Genomic DNA, 21306 nt, shown 5'->3' on the forward strand with positions numbered 1-21306 from the left:
TCGAGACCAGCCTGGCCAACATGGTGAAACCCCGTCTCTACTAAAAATACAGAAATTAGCCGGGCCTGGTGGCGCATGCCTGTACTCCCAGCTACTCAGGAGGCAGGAAAATCGCTTGGACCCGGAAGGCAGAGGTTGCAGTGAGCCAAGATTACACCACTGTGCTCCAGCCTGGGCGACAGAGCGAGACTTCATCTCAGGAAAAAAAAAATATATATAGAAATTTTAGCACGTATCAAATGCATTTTTGTTGTTTGCTCCCAGGGAGTGGCTTTATTTGCTGTGCCATGAAATGTTGAATCCTTACTACGGGCTCTTCCAGTATTCTACAGACAATATTTACATGTTGCAAATAAATCCGGATTCTTCAATCAACCCCGTAAGTATGAATGAACAAAGAGGTAGGGAATTGAGTTGGAGAATTTTTGAGATGGATTTTCAGTTTCATTCTCAGTTCTTGGTCTATTCGTTGTAGAGTTAATCGAAGACATCGGTAAGCAAAACATGGAAAGGTAAAGTGAAAACTGAGTTAAGATGGATGATTTCAATCTGGTATTTTCAGAGACTGTGGTCATTGGGTGTGTTGTGTTGAAGGAGTTGAAGTGGGAAGCGAAGCTGTTCATACACTCGGGACACTTTATGATCATTCGAGGGAACTGTGGAATGATGACTGTATTTGTTAATGGTGTCATTCTAAGGAGTGGGTTCTGAAGTCCAGCCTCCTCCCAGTCAAAACTGGAATCTTTCCAGAACTAGCTTTCTAAGCCACAAATGCTGCCACCCTTAGTGTGCTGGTTTTAGAGATGAGGAAGTCAGTGCAGTGTTTGCATGCCCAGCCCGAGGGTGGGCAGCCGGCCAGCAGGGGCTCCTCCTATGGCGCCACGGCCTTCACCAGTGTCCTGCACAGGCCGCTGAGGCAAAGGCGGGGCAGGCCCCGCTTGTGCATTCAAATGCGGAAGAACCTTTCACCAACATGGAAGCAGAGTTTTGACTCATTGTTTGAGGTGAACGTTATTCAAACCTGAAAGTAGAGATGTGTGGTTCCTGAGTTAAAAACCAGAACGGTGTGGCTCACGCCTGTAATCCCAGAGCTTTGGGAGGCCGAGGCGGGCAGATCACGAGGTCAGGAGATCGAGACCATCCTGGCTAACACGGTGAAACCCCGTCTCTACTAAAAATACAAAAAATTAGCCGGGCGAGGTGGCGGCCACCTGTAGTCCCAGCTACTCGGGAGGCTGAGGCAGGAGAATGGCGTGAACCCGGGAGGCAGAGCTTGCAGTGAGCCAAGATCGCGCCACTCACTGTACTCCAGCCTGGGCGACAGAGCGAGACTCCGTCTCAAAAAAAAAAGCTAGAACGGCTCTGGTTCTGGAATGGTTCTGGTTTTTTTTTTTTTTTTTTTTTTTTTTTTTTTTGAGACAGAGTCTTGCTCTGTCCTCCAGGCTGAAGTGCAGTGGTGTGATCTCTGCTCATTGCAACCTCTGCCTCCCGGGTTCAAGGGATTCTCCCACCTCAGCCTCCCGAGTAGCTGGGATTACAGACGCCCGCCACCACGCCCAGCTAGTTTTTGTATTTTTAGTAGAGATGGGGTTTCACCATGTTGGCCAGGCTGGTCTCAAACTCCTGACCTCAGGTGATCCTCCTGCCTCAGCCTCCTAAAGTGTTGGGATGACAGGCGTGAGCAACCACAGCCAGCCTAGAATTGTTATTTGACTTGGCTTATTCATACATATTTTCCTGTGGTCTTTTTTCCCCCTTAGCATTTCTTCCCTCCCTCCCTCTCTTTCTTTCCCTCCCTCCCTTCCTTTTGTTCTGGATTAGAGGAGGAAGGGAACTTGCCCTTTTCTTTCTCATGCCCTGGGAGGGAGCGCAGGGCTGGCTTCCTGGGCGTGTGTCCAGCATGGTGCCGAGGCCCTACAGTGTCAAGGCCCCGGGCTTGGTTTAATTCTCTGTTGTCACCAAGGTGAAATTCTCAGTCAATGCTGAACACGGGGCTCCTCTGCCAGTTATATGGCCCTTCTGAGGAGGTGTTGGCCCTGACAGCATAGAAAACGTTGTCCAGTGAATCTAGGTAAATTTCTGCTACACAAGCAGCCTTCTTTCACTTGCTCAGCAGCGGGGCCTGTGAGTCCCTGAGTCAGTAGGTCTGGCTGCCTCTGGGACACTTTTCCCAAGAAGCTTGGGGACAGCACTTCTTGGGAAGCGAGATTCCACATTGGCCGGCATCGTGCTGACAAATTCGTGTTCTCTGGTGCCCCCTACAGGACCACTTGTCTTATTTTCACTTTGTGGGGCGGATCATGGGGCTGGCTGTGTTCCACGGACACTACATCAATGGGGGCTTCACGGTGCCCTTCTATAAGCAGCTGCTGGGGAAGCCCATCCAGCTCTCAGACCTGGAATCCGTGGACCCGGAGCTGCATAAGAGCTTGGTGTGGATCCTGTAAGTATTGACTGACGGCGCACGGTCACCTGGCTTAGGGTACACCAACCACCGCGTCTACTGTATGCATGCATGTGTGCCTCTGTGTGTGTGTGTTATTTTGGGGATCATTGTGAAATTGAAGAGACACAAAGAAACCATTATATTATAACCAGAAACAGAAAAGGAGATTCTTTGGGAGACCGAGGTGGGCAGATCACTTGAGCCCAGGAGTTTGAGAGCAGCCTGGGCAACATAGCGAGATCCCATTACAGCAAAAAACAAACAAACAAAAAAAAACAAACAACAACAAAAAAACCCACCAGATCTAGTAAAAATATTCAGTTGACTTATTTTCCTCGTGATGTTGGATAGGTTTCTCTTCATGGACTAGATTGTTTCCTTGAATGATGAAGGTAAGATCCCAGACGTTAACAGGCCACTCCCCAGGCCCATTGTGGGGTGTGTGTGACACTCAGGGTGTCTCCAGTTAACCTACACAAGGGCCAAGCAAGTATCAAAACAAAATGAACATTTAGTTACCTGTGCTTTAGAATTATTCTAAACACTCTGTTCAGAGCAGCAGGCAGTGACAAGATGAACCGTGACTGTCACGGGTCCTTGCAGATTTCAAGGGGACAAAAGATCAGGCTTTGGCAGATGGAGGGATGTGGGTGAGTCGGAGTCATGGCCTCCTGGTTGTGTCCCATGTGTCATGTGTTCCAACTTGAAGAGGGGACTCTGGGGATCGGGTAGAAAATCTTCTACTCAGCTGGGTGCAGTGGCTCCATGCCTATTATCCCAGTACTTTGGGAGGTTGAGGTGGGCAGATCACTTGCTCTTTTCACTTGAGGTCAAAGGTTGGAGTTCGAGACCAACCTGGCCAACATGGTGAAATCCCGCCCCTACTAAAAATAAAAAAATTTTAAGAAGCCAGGTGTGGCATGTGCCTGCAATCCCAGCTAGTTGGGAGGCTGAAGCAGGAAAATTGCTTGAACCCAGGAGGCAGAGATTGCTATGAGCTGAGACCATACCACTGCACTCCAGCCTGGATGACAGAGTGAGTCTGTCTCAAAAAAAAACAAAAAGAAAATCTTCCACTCTGCCTATGGCTCAAGAACGATGGCAGATTCAAGAGCTACTTTTCACTTTTGAGTGCTTTTGTGTTTGAACTGATGCGTTTGGAAAGGCTGCCTCTAAGGGAGGAATGGTTTTTTATTTATTTATTTTTTTTTTTGAGGTGGAGTCTCGCTCTGTCGCCCAGGCTGGAATGCAGTGGCTCGATCTCGGCTCACTGCAAGCTCCACCTCCCAGGTTCAAGTGATTCTCCTGCCTCAGCCTCCCGAGTACCTGGGACTACAGGCACCCGCCACCACGCCTGGCTAGTTTTTTGTATTTTTAGTAGAGATGGGGTTTCACCATGTTGGCCAGGCTGGTCTCAATCTCCTGACCTCGTGATCTGCCCACCTTGGCCTCCCAAAGTGCTGGGATTACAGGTGTGAGCTGCTGCACCTGGCCGGGAACGGCATTTTCTTGGCGTGGCTTCATCTCCAGGTCAATTTCCCTTTGACCCTGATACCTCTTCACATTCCTGCCTTTTGACTCCCACACTCAGCGTACAAAGCAGCTGGGTTGTGGGTCTCCTGAAACCACAGGATGGTAGAGCAACCTGCTCCCCGCCTTCTATGATTGTGGAAGCCAGGAGTGGGGACATCTGGAACCAGAGCTGTGGTGTCCAGGTCCTCCAGCACCTGTTGCTGTGCCGCCCCCACACAGGTTCTGTGTCTGCCCGAAGCTGTCCTCTCTTGCAGCCCCGGGTCTGGCCGTCGTAAATGTTGTCTGTCTACCCAATGACCCCACGTGGTGGCAGAGCTCTAACCTACATCCTCCTGTCTTATTTCAACAGAGAGAACGACATCACGCCTGTACTGGACCACACCTTCTGCGTGGAACACAACGCCTTCGGACGGATCCTTCAGCATGAACTGAAACCCAATGGCAGAAATGTGCCGGTCACAGAGGAGAACAAGAAAGAATATGTCCGGTAATGCCACCTGGGGGGACGGCCGGGTGCCTGCGGCGAGGCTGAGCCTGCGTTTAGTTGCCTGTGGGGGACGGCCGGGTGCCTGCAGCGAGGCTGAGCCTGCGTTTAGTCGCCTGTGGGGGACGGCCGGGTGCCTGGGGCAAGGCTGAGCCTGCGTTTAGTTGCCTGTGGGGGACGGCCGGGTGCCTGCGGCGAGTTTAGTCGCCTGTGGGGGACGGCCGGGCGCCTGGGGCGAGGCTGAGCCTGCGTTTAGTCGCCTGTGGGGGACGGCCGGGTGCCTGCAGCGAGGCCGAGCCTGCATTTAGTTGCTGTAGCTCCTTCGCTGTGTGATGGCTGGCACTTGTGATCAGATCACATGAACAGAGGCGACTTTCAGAAACCAACAGCTCAGCAGCAGCATCGGGGATCTGCTTGGAGGGGCCCTAATGGGGCCAGGCCTGGCCTGAGGGACAGAACCCATGTGGGGAAGGACTTTTCAGTGACCACCTAATTATGGATGCAGAGGTCAGAGGCAAAGGAGAGAGCAGTGGCTTTGGAGGGTCTCGGTGCTCCGTCCGAGGAAGCCACCCTTTCAGTTTTTTTCCATCCCTAACTTGAGGCAAATCCATGTTCAGGCCTCGGCACTTGCAGCTGAGAACTATGTGGGCACGTCTGTGTGCCACGCTGTCCTGTGCTGTACTTTCAAATGTACTTTTACACATTTAAAATTGTTTACATTTTTATAGGGTCTTGCTATGTTGCCAGGCTGGTCTTGAACCCCTGGCCTCAAGCGATCCTCTTGCCTCGGCCTCCCAAGGGGCTGAGATTCCAGGTGTGAGCCACTGTGCCTGGCCAGAACATGCTTTCAAATTGCAGCAATTGATGTGACAGATCAGGTTCAATCCTCCTGTTTTCAGGGGCGAATCGGAATGAATCAGGGCATGCACTGAGTCATTTTTAACGTGATGCCAAGGTTTGGTACTACTAGCTGGTGGTATGTCTGTCTTGGTGGAGAGATCTGGGGGGGATCCCAGTGTGTTCCCATGTTTGTCAGACTGTGATATCAGAACCGGCTCACAGGTCAGGCGCGGAGGCTCACGCCTGTCATCCCAGCACTTTGGGAGACCGAGGCGGGCAGATCACCTGAGGTCAGGAGCTCAAGACCAGCCTGGCCAACATGGTGAAACCCCGTCTCTACTAAAAATACAAAAATTAGCCAGGCGTGGTGGCGGGTGCCTGTAATCCCAGCTACTGGGGAGGGTGAGGCAGGAGAATCGCTTGAACCCAGGAGGCAGAGTTTCCAGTGAGCTGAGATTGCGCCACTGCACTCCAGCCTGGGTGACAGAGTGAGACCCTGTCTCCAAAAAAAAAAAAAAAAGGAAAAAAAAGCCTGCCCATGGTGGAAAATCCACTTGGTGTTGCATCCAACTTGCGAGTTTTTCTTCCAGGCTGTATGTAAACTGGAGGTTTATGAGAGGAATTGAAGCCCAGTTCTTAGCTCTGCAGAAGGGGTTCAATGAGCTCATCCCTCAACACCTGCTGAAGCCTTTTGACCAGAAGGAACTGGAGGTAGGTGCCTGCCGTGCGGAGTTGACCCAGGGCGTTCGGGGGCTCCCCTGTGGCTGGCGTCTGCCTGTTTTAAATCCTTGCTGCGAGCGGCCGTTTCCTAGTAAGCCTAGGAGCTGTTGGGGTTCCCAGACTAGAGCAAGAGTGGGGAGTAGAGGGTGTTTATGCCGGTTGGTAACCGGCGAGATGTCTGCCTGGCGGTAGGAAATCTGAATAGTTCCCGGAAAACTGGTCAAGGTGGTTGTGGCTTCCCTTGTTTTCAGGGTATCTAGCGGGGGAGAACCAGGTGCTCCCACAGCAGTAACTTAGTGCTTTTTATTCTGGCTGTTCCTAGACTAAGAACAAGGGGCTATTGTATTCTCTAGTCATACTGCATGTGCTTGAACACGGTGATTCATTCAGCCCTTCTCCATCTCTGGTGCCAAACAGCTCAAGCCTTGTAGATTGTTCTCCAAGTTTTTCTGCTGCCAGTGAGGAGAGCTTGGGAGCCAAGAGCTTGGATGGAGCAGTAGTTCTGGGGTGAACGTTTGTGTTTTTTTTCTTTTGAGACAGCCTTGCTCTGTTGCCCAGGCTGGAGTGCAGTGGTGCAATCGTGGCTCACTGCAGCCTCGACCTCCCAGGCTGAAGCAATCCTTCCACGTCAGCCTCCCAAGTAGCTGAGGCTACAGGTGCCCGTCACCATGCCTGGCTACTTTTTGTATTTGTTGTAGAGACAGGGTTTTGCCATGTTGTCCAGGCTGGCCTTGAACTCCTGGGCTCAAGCAATCCGCCCAACTTCAGCCCCCACAAAGTGCTGGGACTACAGGCATGAGCCACCGCACCTAGCAGGGGGTGAACTTTTTAAGCCAGTTGCACAAACACGCCCCATCAGCCCCAGCCCCACGTAACTCTTGCGGAATTCTCCTCTCTTCAGACTCGAAACTCCACATGTCCTTGAGTGTCCTGGAGAGACCCTGGGACGTGCCCTTGTTCATGGTGGTAGCTCTGTTCAGTGTCACGCGTTGGTGCTTTGATACTGCTCACCCATGCAGAGCAAAAAGCCCGCTTTGGTTATAAGACAACGTCCCATCAGCAGCTGTGCACTGTGGTCCTTGGGGTTGGAGACCCGTCTGGAGGCGGCGGACGGAAGCATGTGCCACAGGCCTCCTGTGTGTAGCTTTCTTCCCATCTCAGCGTCTGCCTAGTTTATTTAGACACAGCTGCTGCTTTGCTTGGGAACCGACTTTTCACTCGTGTGTGTGTCGGGTACCTAGGAGGCGCATCCTGACGTGGGTTTATACATTTTGGAAGTAACTCACCTTTCTGCACCTCCTCAGCTGATCATAGGCGGCCTGGATAAAATAGACTTGAACGACTGGAAGTCGAACACGCGGCTGAAGCACTGTGTGGCCGACAGCAACATCGTGCGGTGGTTCTGGCAAGCGGTGGAGACGTTCGATGAAGAAAGGAGGGCCAGGCTCCTGCAGTTTGTGACTGGATCCACGCGGGTCCCGCTCCAAGGCTTCAAGGCTTTGCAAGGTGACTGACGTGGAGGCGGGGCTATTCGATGGCGCGTCTGTGGGGGCTGTGTTCTGTACTAGCCGAAGAGCTGGAGGGTGGCTGGGATGTTTTTCTGAGGCGTGTGCTAGAAAATGGCATAAGGAATGTTCTCCAGTAGCTAATGCTCTGCCCTGCAGAGGCTGTGTGTGAGCAGGTGTGGGGCCCCGCTGAGCAGAGACTGTGGAGCCACCCCAGGGCACGTGGATTCCCCCCCCTCACTACTTCCAGAAAGCCAAGAGGGTCTGGCCAGCAGAGGCCTTCAGAGTGTCTGTGAGGCCAGCTTAGCCAAGACCCCGGGGAGGGAGCTATGGGGGAACCGCCCCCAGTCTCAGTGGCTCCTGGAGCTGCACATGAACCCCTGTTCAGCCACAGATCACACCGAAAGATGATGTCATGCTCACTCTGTTTAAGCCACTGAGGGAAAGGTGCCCGTCTGCCTGTAGGCCCGGCGGCCTAATGTCTCATCTTTTACACTGAGGGTTCGGAGGGAATGCTGCTGGAAGGAGTGAGGTGCACGGTGTCACCATACGGAAATTTAGCTGACTGAACTGTAAATGCGGATAGACACACAGACACATTGTGAACACAGAATATTGCCTGTGCCTCGCTGAGTAAAAGGAGGTTAATTCCATTTCAGTCGGCTTTAGCCATCAGGGCGCCTTCAATTTTCCATTGTGACCTCTGCCTATGGATTTGCTGCCAGGGGCCCGGCCTGAATAAAAAGGGGTTCGAGGCTGAGCCCCACTCGCATCTGGGAGTCTCTGTCTGCTTGACCAGCCTGACCATGACAGCTGCTCCCAGAGCGTGCTGGTGCCTGTCATTTACAAAGCCTTTCTCATTCCGTTCTCCCAACAACCCAGAGAGCCTGGCTGACGAGGATTATTAGCCCCATCCCATGGATGAGGAAGCCGAGACTCACTGAGACCATGGGATTTATTATCCCCCCAAGGGGAAGAAACAGGCAGGTGTGAACGGCAAGGCAGGGCAGGAATCCAGGCTTCCTGACCAAGTCTTTTCTCATGGCGCCATTGTCTTGCCCACAGCAGGTCCACGTGCTAAATGTTCCCGCTTAGAGATGGTCCCTGTCGTCATAAGGGTCTCACTCGTCCCCCGATAATTGGATAGACTTTAGCCCAGTGTCCCCGAAGTGTCTAGAAGGTGGGTCAGAGGTGAACAGGGTCACAGTGCAGAACAAGGAGTGCTGGTGCTGTGGGAGGGTGGCAGGGCCAGGCAGAGTGGCCAGGGCCCTGCAGGAGGTCTCTGAAGCCCCCCACCTGGCGCAGCCTGTCCTGACTCCCCAGGAGGTTGGGGCTTGGAGGGTGTGGCCTGCGAGGGGGAGGAGCCACCTTCCTGTCCCAGGTCCCCAGGAAGCAGGAGGCTGCACTCTGAGACTGTCTGCCCAACAGAAAGATGGTGTCTCTGCTGGTCCTCATTGCTCCTGGATTCCTGTCCTGCCGCTGACCTTGGCCCAGCTTGAAAGGAATATCTGTGAATACACAGGAGCAAGGGGCAGCACAGCCAAGGCCCGTGACCTCTGTGCCCTCCTTTCCCGGCGCCCAGCAGCCCTGTCAGCTAGCCGTCTTTGCCGCAGCAGTGGTGGCTGCTGGCCAGCCTGGTGCTCACTTGGGGCTGAGTCTGGAAAGACCTGAGGAAGAAGGGGCTGGTGCCTCACCCTGCCCCACAGAACTGGTGGGCAAGTCGTCTGTTCCAGAGGGTGGGTGCAAACAGCACTGATCCTCAGGGAGCCTGTCTGGAGCAGGCTCATGGTCAGGGTGCACTTTAGGAGGGGCCTTAGCAGTTCTTGCTCTGCCCCCTGCAAGATATTCTAAAATGTTGGAATTTTGGCCAAGTGTAGTGGCTCACACCTGTAATCCCAGCACATTGGGAGGCCGAGGCGGGTGGATCACTTGAGGCGATCCAGGAGTTCCAGACCAGCCTGGGAAACACGGCAAAACCCCGTCTCTACTAAAAATATAACAATTAGCCAGGTGTGGTGGTGTGTACCTGTAATCCCAGCTACTTGGGAGGCTGAGGTAGAAGAATTGCTTGAACCCGGCAGTCAGATGTTGCAGTGAACTGAGACTGCCCCACGGCACTCCAGCCTGAGCAACAGAAACCCTGTCTCAAAAAAATGTCTGAATGTTGTCACTTTGATGGCCATTGCAGGCATGTCCTAAAACCGGGCCTGGGAACCTCACGGCCCTATCACAGGACAGCCTGCCTGGGTGTAGGGGTGGGAACGTGGTCAGGGCCCTGGTTCTTGGGGGCCGTGTGGCCAGGAAGTGCCACAGCTGTGCCTCTGAAGTACATTAACTAGAATGTTGTCTTGTAAGGTTCTACAGGCGCGGCAGGGCCCCGGCTGTTCACCATCCACCTGATAGACGCGAACACAGACAACCTTCCGAAGGCCCATACCTGGTAAGCACTGCGGCCAGGAAGTCACGGCGTCCTGGGAGCCCCGGAGGATGCCGACGTTCACGTTCGTTTTGTTGTTTTTTCTTTTTTTTGGAGATGGAGTCTCTGCTAAAATATTTCTGTCATCATCAAAACTCAAAAGCCACAGCACCTGAGACACAAGGAGAAATTCGAGAGTTGAATGACAATTCTGAAGCCCTCAAGCAAGCGACTCTTCCTCCAACATGACAACGCTGTATAGAGTGGCTTTACTGGCCATGCAACAAAATATCTATAAGAGGGCCAACATTATTGCTAAATTTAACATAAAATCTTACAGTATAAATAACCTAAAATTTAAATATAGATTTTTCTCTTGATTTAGTTTTTTATTTTTTTGAGACAGTCTTGCTTTGTCACCCAGGCTGGAGTGCAGTGGCACAATCTTGATTCACTGCAACCTCTGCCTCCTGGGTTCAAGCTATTCTCGTGCCTTGGCCTCCCGAGTAGCTGGGATTACAGGCATCCGCCAACACGCCCGGCTAATTTTTGTATTTTTAGTAGAGACGGGGTTTCGCCATGTTGGCCAGGCTAGTCTGGAACTCCTGGCCTCAGGTGATCTGCCCGCCTCGGCCTCCCAAAGTGCTGAGATTACAAGCATGAGCCGCCAAGCCCGGCCTCATGTTATTTTTTTAAAGCTGTTTTCTGATTTGTAGGACTCTGTTTCATTTATGCCAAGTCTCAATGACTGGCAGTAGTGCTTGTGTCAGATGGGACGAGTACTTTGCAGCATGCCACAGAAAGGTTGTCACAGTATCTTATGAAACTAATTTTGTTATGAGCCATGTCATTAATTAACATTGGTGTTTCAGTGGAGTGTGGCTACCACTCCAGCAGGCTCAAATCTTCCTCTCTGCCGGGTCTTATGTACACACACCTGTTGGTAAGGAAAATAGTCTAGTTTTGGTCTTCACTTTATCTGACATTTCTGGGTCCCCATCTTCTTAGACTCCTGCTTATGATACACGCACCTTGTCTATTGCAAATATTTTCTTCCTAAATTTTAACTTAAAAATGAGTCTCCATACTAGAGTATTTCCTGTATGGTTTAAAAATCCAGTCACTGGCACGCACTTTGTCCTGGAACCATCCGTTGAGACGAGTAGCCGCGTTTCCTTGGGGGAACCAGTTCTAGATGCTGTTGAGATGCCCAGTGAGATGATGGAAGGTTCCTGTCTTGGAAACCAAGGATGCGGGATCAAATGCTAGCTGTGACACCCTCTGACATGTGGTTTGGGGCAAGTGACTTCATATTCTAACTTGGTTTTCCGCACTTGTGAAATGGGGTAATGCAGTTGGTCCTGGACCGTGGTGGTGGGTGCCAGGGTCCTGCTCCGAGCGTGGCTGTGGCATCCGTTACGGGAACGCACCATGTTGGCTGCGCACCTACTCACAAGGCTTTTGTCCTTTAGCAGTTTAGTGCTTGGTGTTAGATGCATGTGGAAAGTATGCTCTGAAGCACAGAAAAAAGAGGGCCCACCCTGGAACCCAGCTCTGTAGAGACAGACACCCTCCGTAACTGCTTACCCTAGGAAGCCAGGAAGTCACTGTACGTCCTCTGGGTCACAATTTTGTACTTTTTGGTTTGCTATGGTAGCTTCTTAAAGGACGTCTTTTTCTTTGCACAAATACTGGAAACGAGTTTCCCCCTGGAAATATCGAGTCAAAAGTTGAGTATTCATTTCATCTTTTAAGGATTTGTCATCTTACTAGTTTTGAGATTTTGTTTTTGCAAGGAATTTTCCAGACTGCCCCGTTTTGGTCTCAGATCAAGTCCCAGAGGAACAGACAGACACGCAATACATTGTTAGTGGTGACGTTGCCTGACAGCCAGTCTGGGTTACACGGGCTGCCAAAGAGGCATTCCTAGCACAGAGAAAGAATTTCTCCCACAGACAGACAGACAAAAACAAGCGGAGAGCTTTGTCCTGATAGAAGCCGTGAACAGTAATTTGGTGATGTTTTGGTTGTCAAGGCTCAAGACTTACTTCACTGTGTGTTGATTGGGCACAGTGGCTTAGGCCTGTAGTCCCAGCATGTTGGGAGGCCAAGGCAAGAGGTTCACCTGAGGCCAGGAGTTTGAGAGCAGCCTGGGGAAACTAGCAAGACCCTGTCTCTACCAAAAAGCAAAAACAAATTACAAATCTTTGTATTAGAGGCAGAAAAGCACAGGGGGACATGGAGAACTCACCACCACTCCTGCCCCGCCCCCCATTCCTCTCCCCTCCCACACACACTTCTCGCTGCCTGTCCTTGGCCTTGAGGTTGGTCCCAGGGCTGGACTGCCCACCCAGTGACTCTCACTTTTTTGTCCTTTTTCAGCTTTAACCGGATCGACATTCCACCATATGAGTCCTATGAGAAGCTCTATGAGAAGCTGCTGACAGCCGTGGAGGAGACCTGCGGGTTTGCTGTGGAGTGAAAAGCAACCAAAGGCAACAGAGTCTAGCTCATGGCCACCAGACCAAAAGCATCCAGCTTCTGTGCGCCTCCTGCAAAGCTGGCAGAGGCCCTGGAATTCCGGATCACCTGAGGGGAAAGGGTTGTCTCTCTCCTTTCTGTTGGGGGAGGGGGATGGGGGACTTTTGTTGGTGGCTCCCACCCATATATCTCTCCTTTATTATAGTACTCCCACCCGCTTCCATCACCCATCCAATAAAATGCAGCCCGGGTTAGCCTTTGGCTTTGGTCACACAGGATATTCTGCTGTGGTTGCAACCCATGTGGTGATAAGGCTCATGGCCCTGAGCTCTTTACGGGAGCATCAGCCCACAGTTAGGGGACTGAGTGTGGCTGGCTGAGGGTTTGGAACTGGTGGCTATCCCCGCTGTTCCATCTCAAATAGCCTTGGGGCCCCTTTTCAATTTGAGCAGCTGCTAGATATCTTACCAGAGCTCAGATTCCAGATTTCACATCCCAGCAGCCTGTTCTGGGCAGCAGATGAATTTCCAACTGAAAAATAACTGCATAACGTATGCTTATTGGAATTCTGCCACAGCAGGAAGCTTGAGTCAAAATGCGTTGCCCCTTTGAAAGGAGAAGGAATTGGAGCAGCTTTTCCTGGAGCCAGGATATTTCTTTGCTGGGTATCTTGGCTGAGAATATTTTACGTAGAGAAAAACCATCTTTTAAGGGCCCCTTTTGCTGCATTATCTGTCCAGTTTGACTTTTCTTTTCAGTGAAAACACCATGTCACGGAGTGTAGAAAAGAGCAGACCAAAATCAGCCCTAGAGCCAACCAGTCAGTCCCAAAGCTGTGACCTCTGTGCCACTGTTGTCCATAGAAGAGCATCAACTGTGTCACTTAAAATATTAGTAAACCATGATGCGGCAACTGCTAAGAGCTAAACTAACAAAATTGTGTTATCATAGCTGCTGGCTTGGTGCGAACTAGCTTAAAAGCAATGGTGAAAGGATAACCTCGATGATGTAAATCCACCCAAAGATACTGTTCTACAAAAAGTAGAGTGTGGACGCAAACCTGTGACCGCAGAGGGGGACAGCTCCACACTGCCTCGTGTGGCCCCTTTCCCAGTGGCAGCTGGTGACACTAACGATTGCTACTCGGTTCACTTGCCCAGATGTCTTCGTATGATCAGCAAGGCCAGAAGCAAGCCTAGACTCGAAGTTTCTGACACCATTTTCCAGTTTGCACAGAAGTCAAACAGTGTTTTATCTTAAAGTGGCTTGATTTCCAGTAGCTGAACTTGGGCAGAAAACAGCAGCAGCAACCAATGTTCCTGTATGGTTTCTTTGTTGTTTTTGTTTGGGGTGGGGGCAAGTACAGGGTAATCGATGAGCAAGACATTTCACTGCTGTCGAAGTCTCTGGGATCCCGCTGTGGGTCTGAGATGGCCTGGGAAGGACCTTGTGGACAACGGTTTTATCTGTTCTTTTTGTCACTGTTAACTTCTGGGCTGCTGAGGTTCTAGAATGGAAGGGCTGCCAAACGAGGTTTGCTGCAGGAGGAAAGTTTAATCCCCCATTCCAGAAGTCCAGGCCCAATGGTGGGCTTAGCCTCTTTGAAAAGCTCTGCCTTGCCCCCCCAGGTGGGCGCATCCTGTGTCTCATTCACCATGATGCTTCCTGAAGGTGTTCTAGAAGCCCGTTTCCCAGTGGCTCTATCCAGCCTTTCCTTGCATCTTCCTCTTGAAGGTGAGGAAGTGAAAACTACAGCCCTCCCCCGGAGAGCCCACTCTCTGTCACGAGCCTAACCCACGGGAGGCAGAAGAGACATCCATCCGAGAACTGAAGCGGCCTCCGGGATGAGGTCGGAGGCCCCACCTGATTTTCCTGGTGGTGGTATCCAAAATCTGCAGTAACTAGGAAGGAAACCAGGGTCTCATGGTTTAAAAGACTTTGAAGCAGGAATGTTGCATTTGACGCCTTTAAAACTACCTTTTTGCTGTTGGGAGGAGTCGGGGGCGAGCCTTAGCAGCTGCACCCGCCAGCCCCATGCTGGTGGGTGCTGCCCTGCCTCTCGTGCCGGGTGTTGCTTCAGCCCAGAGCCAGAGGGCTGGGTCCCGGGTCCTCCACACGTGGCCCCGGCGGACACATGGCATTCCTGTCCCGGCCCCCGTCTCTGCTTTTCCACTTCCACCTGCGTGTGGGTTTGCCGCCTTGTCATCGGTCGTGTGAGTGTCGCAGACCTTTCCAGAGCTCCGGTTCACTCTTTCCAAACAGGCCTCCCTGTCGGTGGCATCGCACTCCCAGTACCTTCAGTTTCTACGATGGTTTGTTTGGTCCTTTTGAACCACCCCAAAGAACTCAATATGGCAAGCAAATGGTAAAAGCTTCCCGACTGTTGGACTTTGGGTCCGCACGAAGCCCATTCACGTGTGATCTGTGTCGCCCCTCTCGGTGGTCCCAGGCGATCCAGCCATGCCCCCTGCCCCTCTGCCCAGATGCTTCAGGGGCCCGGCTTTTCAGGCTTGCCCTCACCAGCGGCCGTCAGCCGACACTCAGGGATGTAGCAAACACCACTCCGCCAGTGCTTTTGGTAGGAAGAGCTGAGGCTGCCTGGGAGGCCCGGGGCGACAGGAAAAGGGCTCTCTCCAGTTCTGAAAAGAGAATCTGCCACCAGATCGAATTTCGACCCCTGAGCTTGTTCAGACATATGGTCCGAATTCAGATTAAGGTGGTCACCCAGTCCGAGATGTCAGGAAAGGCCTTCTGCAGAGAAAATGTCCCCCTACCCGCCATCTGCCGCCAGGTGTGTGCCGCACGGCAGCCTTCCCGAAACATAGTATGGATTTTAAAAATGTGTTTATTTTTGTTTCTCAACCACTTTATAATGTATTTTTTAATTTATTTTGTAATGTCTTGTTTTTAAGTATTGCTGCTATCCTTGTTATCCTTCCCACGGTTTTTATCGCTGATTTATTTTGTGAAAGTTGTACACTAATGTTCTGTTTTATGTCAAAATCAAAAGTATTTAATGAAATACTAGTTCTATTTAATGTGGTTATGGAACCAGCTGGAAACACAAAACAAACAGTGATTGTACAGCAGGCTGGGCCCAGGAGGTCAGGTTCATTTTGTTACATATGCAATAAACTCACGACTTTACATTTTTGGCGTCTGTTATTTTGGTGTGGAAATGAGATTCCAGTGTCTTTGCAAACCCACAAGAAAGGAAGTGTGTAGGCAGGAATACTGGCAAGGGCCTTCCAAGGGAAAAGGACAGAGTTAAGGATAGAATTGTAAGGGAAACTAATGACAATATGGCAGTGGGTTGAAAGTGCTCTACCAAGCAAAAACATGGGACTGAGAACATTTAGAATTTCTTTGCGCACTGGTTATCTTTTCGTTTTTCCCTTCATTTTTCTTTATTTTTTTGAGATGGAGGCTTGCTCTTGTCACCCAGGCTAGAGTACAGTGGTGCAATCTCGGCTCACTGCAACCTCTGCCTCCCGGGTTCAAGTGATTCTCCTGCCTCAGCCTCCCGAGTAGCTGGGATTACAGGCGCGCACGATGCCCGGCTTATTTTGTATTTTTAGTAGAGGTGGGGTTTTTCCATGTTGGTCAGGCTGGTCTCAAACTCCCGACCTCAGGTGATCCGCCCGCCTCGGACTCCCAAAGTGCTGGGATTACAGGCATGAGCCACCGTGCCCGGCCTCTTTAACTTCTTTATACAGTATTTTGTTTTCAGCAGACAACTGGCAAGTCTTGCACCTGCTTGGTTAGCTTTATTCTTATGCTATTATAAACATAATTGCTTTCTTAAGTTCTTTTGTGGATATTCATTGCTAGTATATAGAAACATAACTGCATTGTTTGTCAATCTCGTACCCCAAAACTGCAAAAATTCGCTTCCTAGCTCTAGTGGCTTTCTTGTGAATTCTTTGCAATTTTCTCTCTGTAGGAGATAGCTTTACCTGTTCCTTCCAACTTGGATGCCTTTTATTTCTTATCTATTAGCTCTGGCTTATACTTTTCCAGTACAATGTTGAAAAACTATGGTAAAAGTGGGAATATTTTTCTTGTTTCTGATCACAGAGGGAATGTTTATAGTAAACCGCCCTTCTGTGTCAGTTGAGATGTACATGATTTTTTCCCTCTTTTCTATTCATGTGATGTGTTACATTGATTTTCTTATGTTGGGCCACCCTTCCCTTCCTAGGATAAATTCCACTTGGTTTTGGTGAATAATCCTTTTAATATGGTCTTGGGGCCGGGCGTTGTGGCTCACGCCTGTAACCCCAGCACTTTGGGAGGCTGAGGTAGGTAGATCACGAGGTCAGGAGTTCGAGACCAGCCTGGTCAACACAGTGAAACCTTGTCTGTACTAAAAATACAAAAATTAGCCGGGTGTGGTGGCACACGCCTGTAGTCCCAGCTACTCAGGAGGCTGAGGCAGGAGAATTGCCTGAACCTGGGAGGTGGAGTTTGCAGTGTGCCGAGACTGCGGCATTGCACTCCAGCCTGGGTGACAGAGCAAGACTCCGTCTCCAAAAAAAAAAAAAAAAAAAAAAAAAAAAGCTGTTGGATTCAATTTGCTAATATTTTGTTGAGGATTTTTACATCTATATTCATAACGGATATTGGTCTATAGTTTTCCTGTAGTGTTTTTCTCTGGCTTTCAAATCACAGTAATCCTAGCCTCACAGAATAAGTTAGGAAGCATTCTTTCCTTTTCAACTATTTGGAGGAGTTTGAGAAAGACTGGCATTACTTCTTCTTTAAATGTTTGATAGAATTCACCAGTGAAGCCATCTGGTCTTGAGCTTTTCTTCGTTGGGACGTTTTTGATTTTTGATTTGATCTTCTTACTAATTGTCAGTCTATTCAGATTTTCTGTTTCTTCACGATTCGGTCTTGGTAGGTTGTAGAGTTCTAGGAAATCCATTTCATCTAGGTTATTTGTTGGCATACAGTCGTTCATAATACTCTTATAATCCTTCATAGTTCTGTAAAATTGGTAATAATGTCCCCTCTTCTTTTAGTTGATTCTTCCTTCTTAATCATCTAAAGTTTTGTCAATCTTGTTGATCTCTTTGAAGAACCAACTCTTAGCTTCACTGATTTTTCTCATTTGTCTTTTATTTCCTCTGCTATAATATTTATTTTCTTACTTCTGTTAGCTTTGGGTTTAGTTTGTTCTTTTTTTAGTTTGTTCTTTTTGGGTTTAGTTTGTTCTTTGTTCTTTTTGTTCTTTTTTTAGTTTGTTTTTTTTGGGTTTAGTTTGTTCTTTGGGTTTAGTTTGTTCCTTAAGGTATAATGTAGGTTGTCCATTTTTAACCTTCTTTTTAATATAAAGATTTACAGCTATAAGTTTCCTTGGTCATGGTGAATAATCCTTAGCACTGCTTTCGCTGCATTCGTTAAGTTTTGGTATGTTGTGTTTTGTCTCAAGATATTTTCTAATTTCCCTTGTGATTTATTCTTTGACCCATTGGTTATTTGAAAGCATCTTGTTTCATTTCCACATATTTGTGAATTTCCCAGTTTCCTTCTGTTACTGATTTTTAGCTTCATTCTGTTGTGGTCAGAGAAAATACTTCGTGTGACTTCAGTCTTCTTAAATTTATTGAGACTTGTTTTATGACCTCTCTGGAGAGAGTATATTCTGGAGAATGTTCCATGTGCATTTGAGAAGAATGTGTATTTTGCTGTTGTTGGGTGGAGTGTTTTGTGTATGTTTGTTAGGTCCAGTTGGTCTATAGTGTTGTTCAAGTCCTACATTTCCTTATTGATCCTCTGTCTAGTTGTTCTATTAATAATTTATTGAAAGTGGGGTACTGGGCTGGGTGCAGTGGCTCATGCCTGTAATCCCAGCACTTTGGGAGGCTGAGGCAGGCGTTCACTTGAGGTCAGGAGTTCGAGACCAGCGAAACCCCGTCTCTAATAAAAATAAAAAAATTAGCCGAGTGTGGTGGCACATGCCTGCAATCCCAGCTACTCTGGAGGCTGAGGCAGGAGAATTACTTGAACCTGGGAGGCAGAGGTTGTAGTGAGCTGAGATTACACCACTGCACTCCAGCCTGGGTGACAGAGCAAGACTCCATCTCAAAAAAAAAAGTGGGGTATTGAAGCTTCCTACTTTTATAATGGAGCTATTTCACCCTTCACCTTTGCTATGAGTCTCTCTGGGTTTATCCTAGTTGAAATTTGTCGAGGTTCCTAAATTTGTATATCCATTTCTTTCTTCCAATTTGGGAAAGTTTTGTCCATTATTTTTTTCAAATAAGCTCTGTCCTCTTCCTGTCTCTCTTCTCTTTCTGGAACTTCCTAAACTGGACACCTTGATGTGTCCTAAAAATCCCTTGGGCTCTCTTAATTTTTTTTTTTTTTTTTTTTTTGCTCCTCCAATTCAGTGATTTCAAATGATCCATTTTCTAAGGTCTCTGATTCTTTTGCCTGTTTGAGTCTGCTGCTGAACCATTGTATTGAATACTTCAATTCATTTATTGTATTTTTCAGCGCCAGAATTTGGTTTAAATAATTTCTGTTTTTGGTTGATATTCTCGTTTTGTTCATACATCACTATCCTGATCTCCTTTAGGCCTTTCTCATGTTCTCCCATAGATCTCTGAGCATATTCAAGACAACTGTTTTAAAGTCTTTTCTAACAAGTCTGATGCCTTGGTTTCTTCAGGGATGGTTTCTAGAGATACATTTTGTTCCTATGAATGGGACATGTTTTCCCCTTTCTTTGTATCCTTGTGTGTGTGTGTGTGTGTGTGTGTGTGTGTGTGTGTTTTTAAACTGGGCATTCGCAAAAGCAGTCATCTATTCCAGTCTTTGAAGAGTGGTGGGGAAAAGCTTCACTAATTCAGAGGGCATATCCTAATACCTGGTATCAGCTTGAGGTGACAGCTTAAGGTCATCTCAGATCTTTTAGGGGCCTCTGTTTTTCTTTGGCTTATACCATACACATGGCTGCTTTTAAAAGTCTTAATTTCAACCCTGTCTCTACTAAAAAATACAAAAAAACTAGCCAGGCGAGGTGGCGGGCGCCTGTAGTCCCAGCTACTCGGGAGGCTGAGGCAGGAGAATGACGTAAACCCGGGAGGCGGAGCTTGCAGTGAGCTGAGATCCGGCCACTGCACTCCAGCCTGGGCGACACAGCAAGACTCCGTCTCAAAAAAAAAAAAAAAAAAAAAAAAAAAAAAGTCTTAATTTCTCAAAAGGTCTTCACCCAGCTGCTTCTTAGGAACAAGATGTCCTCTTATATTTTGTGCCCATAATCTCTTGCCCCAGGTATCCACTGTGGTCCCCCGGCAGCTTTTATATGTCGTGCCTGCCACTGCCTCCCATGGCTCTTGCCGGCCTGAGATGTGAACTGGGCTGCCTTCCCTGCTTCACCTCTGAGTCAGATGACATAGAAACCAGCCCTTCGGGCAGCCCAAAGATGGCCGAACACTGCAAATCAGTTCTGCTCTGCTCCTTCCAGTGCAAGGGAAGACACTGGAAACTGGGCTGCTTCCTCCGAAACACACAGTTGTGTGCCAGAGAGGGATGGGGGAAAGGCAAATACAAATGACATAAAAACTATTTTGAATGTGGGTTTTTCTTGACTGGGTGTTCACCTGGTTGCTATAGACCTTGGGCTGGTGTCCAGAGCTCCTAGTGAGTGCCCAGTTGTTTTTTTTTTTTTTTTCCCCTCAATGTTTCCTCGGGGAAATGTGGGCCTGGAGCTTCCTGGTCTGCCATCTCCAATCTCTCTTGATTGGAGAATTCAATCCATTTTACACTGAAAGTACTTACTGATAAGAAGGGAGTTACTTCTGCCATTTAAACTTTTTTTTTTTTTTGGTTCCTTATTTCCTCCATTACTGCCTTCTGTGTTTGGTTCATTTTTTATAGTGACATGGGGATTACACTTGACATCCTAACATTACAACAACCTAAACTGAATTTATATCAACCTAATTTGAGTAACATACAAAACTCTGCTCCTGTACTGCTCTGTTTTCCTTACTGTTATTGACATCACAAATTACATCCTTATACATTGTGCACCCAATATTAGCAGTCGTTAATGGACCTTTTTAATCATGTAGAAATAAAAAGTAGAGTTACAAACCATCATTAGAATATACTAGATTTTGTAATTGTCCATGTATTTACATTTACTGGAGATCTATAGTTCTTACAACTTCAAGTTGTAAGATGCTTAGTGTTCTTTTAAAGAAGTTTATTGTTCAGCGTTTCAACCTGAAAGACCCCTTCTAGCATTTCTTGCAAAGAATGATAATGAACTCCCTCAGCTTTTATCTGGGAAAGTATTAATTTCTTCCTCATTTCTGAAAGACAGTTGTTAGATACAGAATTCTAACAGGTTTTCTTTCTTTCAGCAGTTTTAATATATAAGCCCATTCCCTTCTGATACCCAAAGTTTCTGATGAAAAATATGCTGATAATCTTGAGAATCTCTTGTATGTGATAAATTACTTCTCTCTTGCTGCTTTCAAGGTTTTCTTTTGTCTTCAATGAAGTGTCTTGGTGTGTATTTCCTTGAGCTTATCCTATCCGGAGTTTGTTACGCTTCTTGGGTTTGTAGATACATGTCTTTTTATCAAATATGAGCAGTTTTCTGTTCAACTTTCTTTAAATATACTTTCTGCCCTTGCCTCTCTACTTCTGGTCTCATTTATGGCGTTCCATAGGTAAGTTCCTTAGGTTTTCATTTACTTTTCTTCATTTTTTTTTTCTTTTGATTCCTCAGATTCAATAGTTTCAATTGCCCTATCTTCAGGTTCATTGAATGGTTCTTCTACCTGCTTAAATATTTTGAACCCTTTAGGACATTTTTCATTTCAGTTATTGTACTTTTTAGTTCCAGAATTTGTTTCCTTTT

General features: G+C 48.3%; 2 protein-coding genes across 4 annotated transcripts in view; one reads left to right on the forward strand and one right to left on the reverse strand.

Annotated features, from left to right (window-relative positions):
* SMURF1 (SMAD specific E3 ubiquitin protein ligase 1) overlaps positions 1-15574 on the forward strand; it is a 123047-nt gene extending 107473 nt beyond the window's left edge. For 2 of the 3 annotated variants that reach the window (XM_050783965.1, XM_050783963.1), the window contains 7 exons: positions 265-379; positions 2265-2443; positions 4329-4466; positions 5894-6014; positions 7328-7529; positions 9884-9968; positions 12327-15574. In XM_050783965.1, coding sequence (XP_050639922.1) covers positions 265-379; positions 2265-2443; positions 4329-4466; positions 5894-6014; positions 7328-7529; positions 9884-9968; positions 12327-12426 — 940 coding nt within the window. In that variant the 3' untranslated portion in view covers positions 12427-15574. The remainder of the gene's footprint in view (positions 1-264; positions 380-2264; positions 2444-4328; positions 4467-5893; positions 6015-7327; positions 7530-9883; positions 9969-12326) is intronic. The other variant, XM_050783964.1, reaches the window with a different exon arrangement.
* ARPC1A (actin related protein 2/3 complex subunit 1A) overlaps positions 1-21306 on the reverse strand; it is a 374209-nt gene that overhangs the window by 340419 nt on the left and 12484 nt on the right. The window lies entirely within an intron of this gene.

Source organism: Macaca thibetana, chromosome 3 (genome assembly GCF_024542745.1).
Source record: "Macaca thibetana thibetana isolate TM-01 chromosome 3, ASM2454274v1, whole genome shotgun sequence".
In the NCBI taxonomy this organism is placed as follows: Eukaryota; Metazoa; Chordata; class Mammalia; order Primates; family Cercopithecidae; genus Macaca; species Macaca thibetana.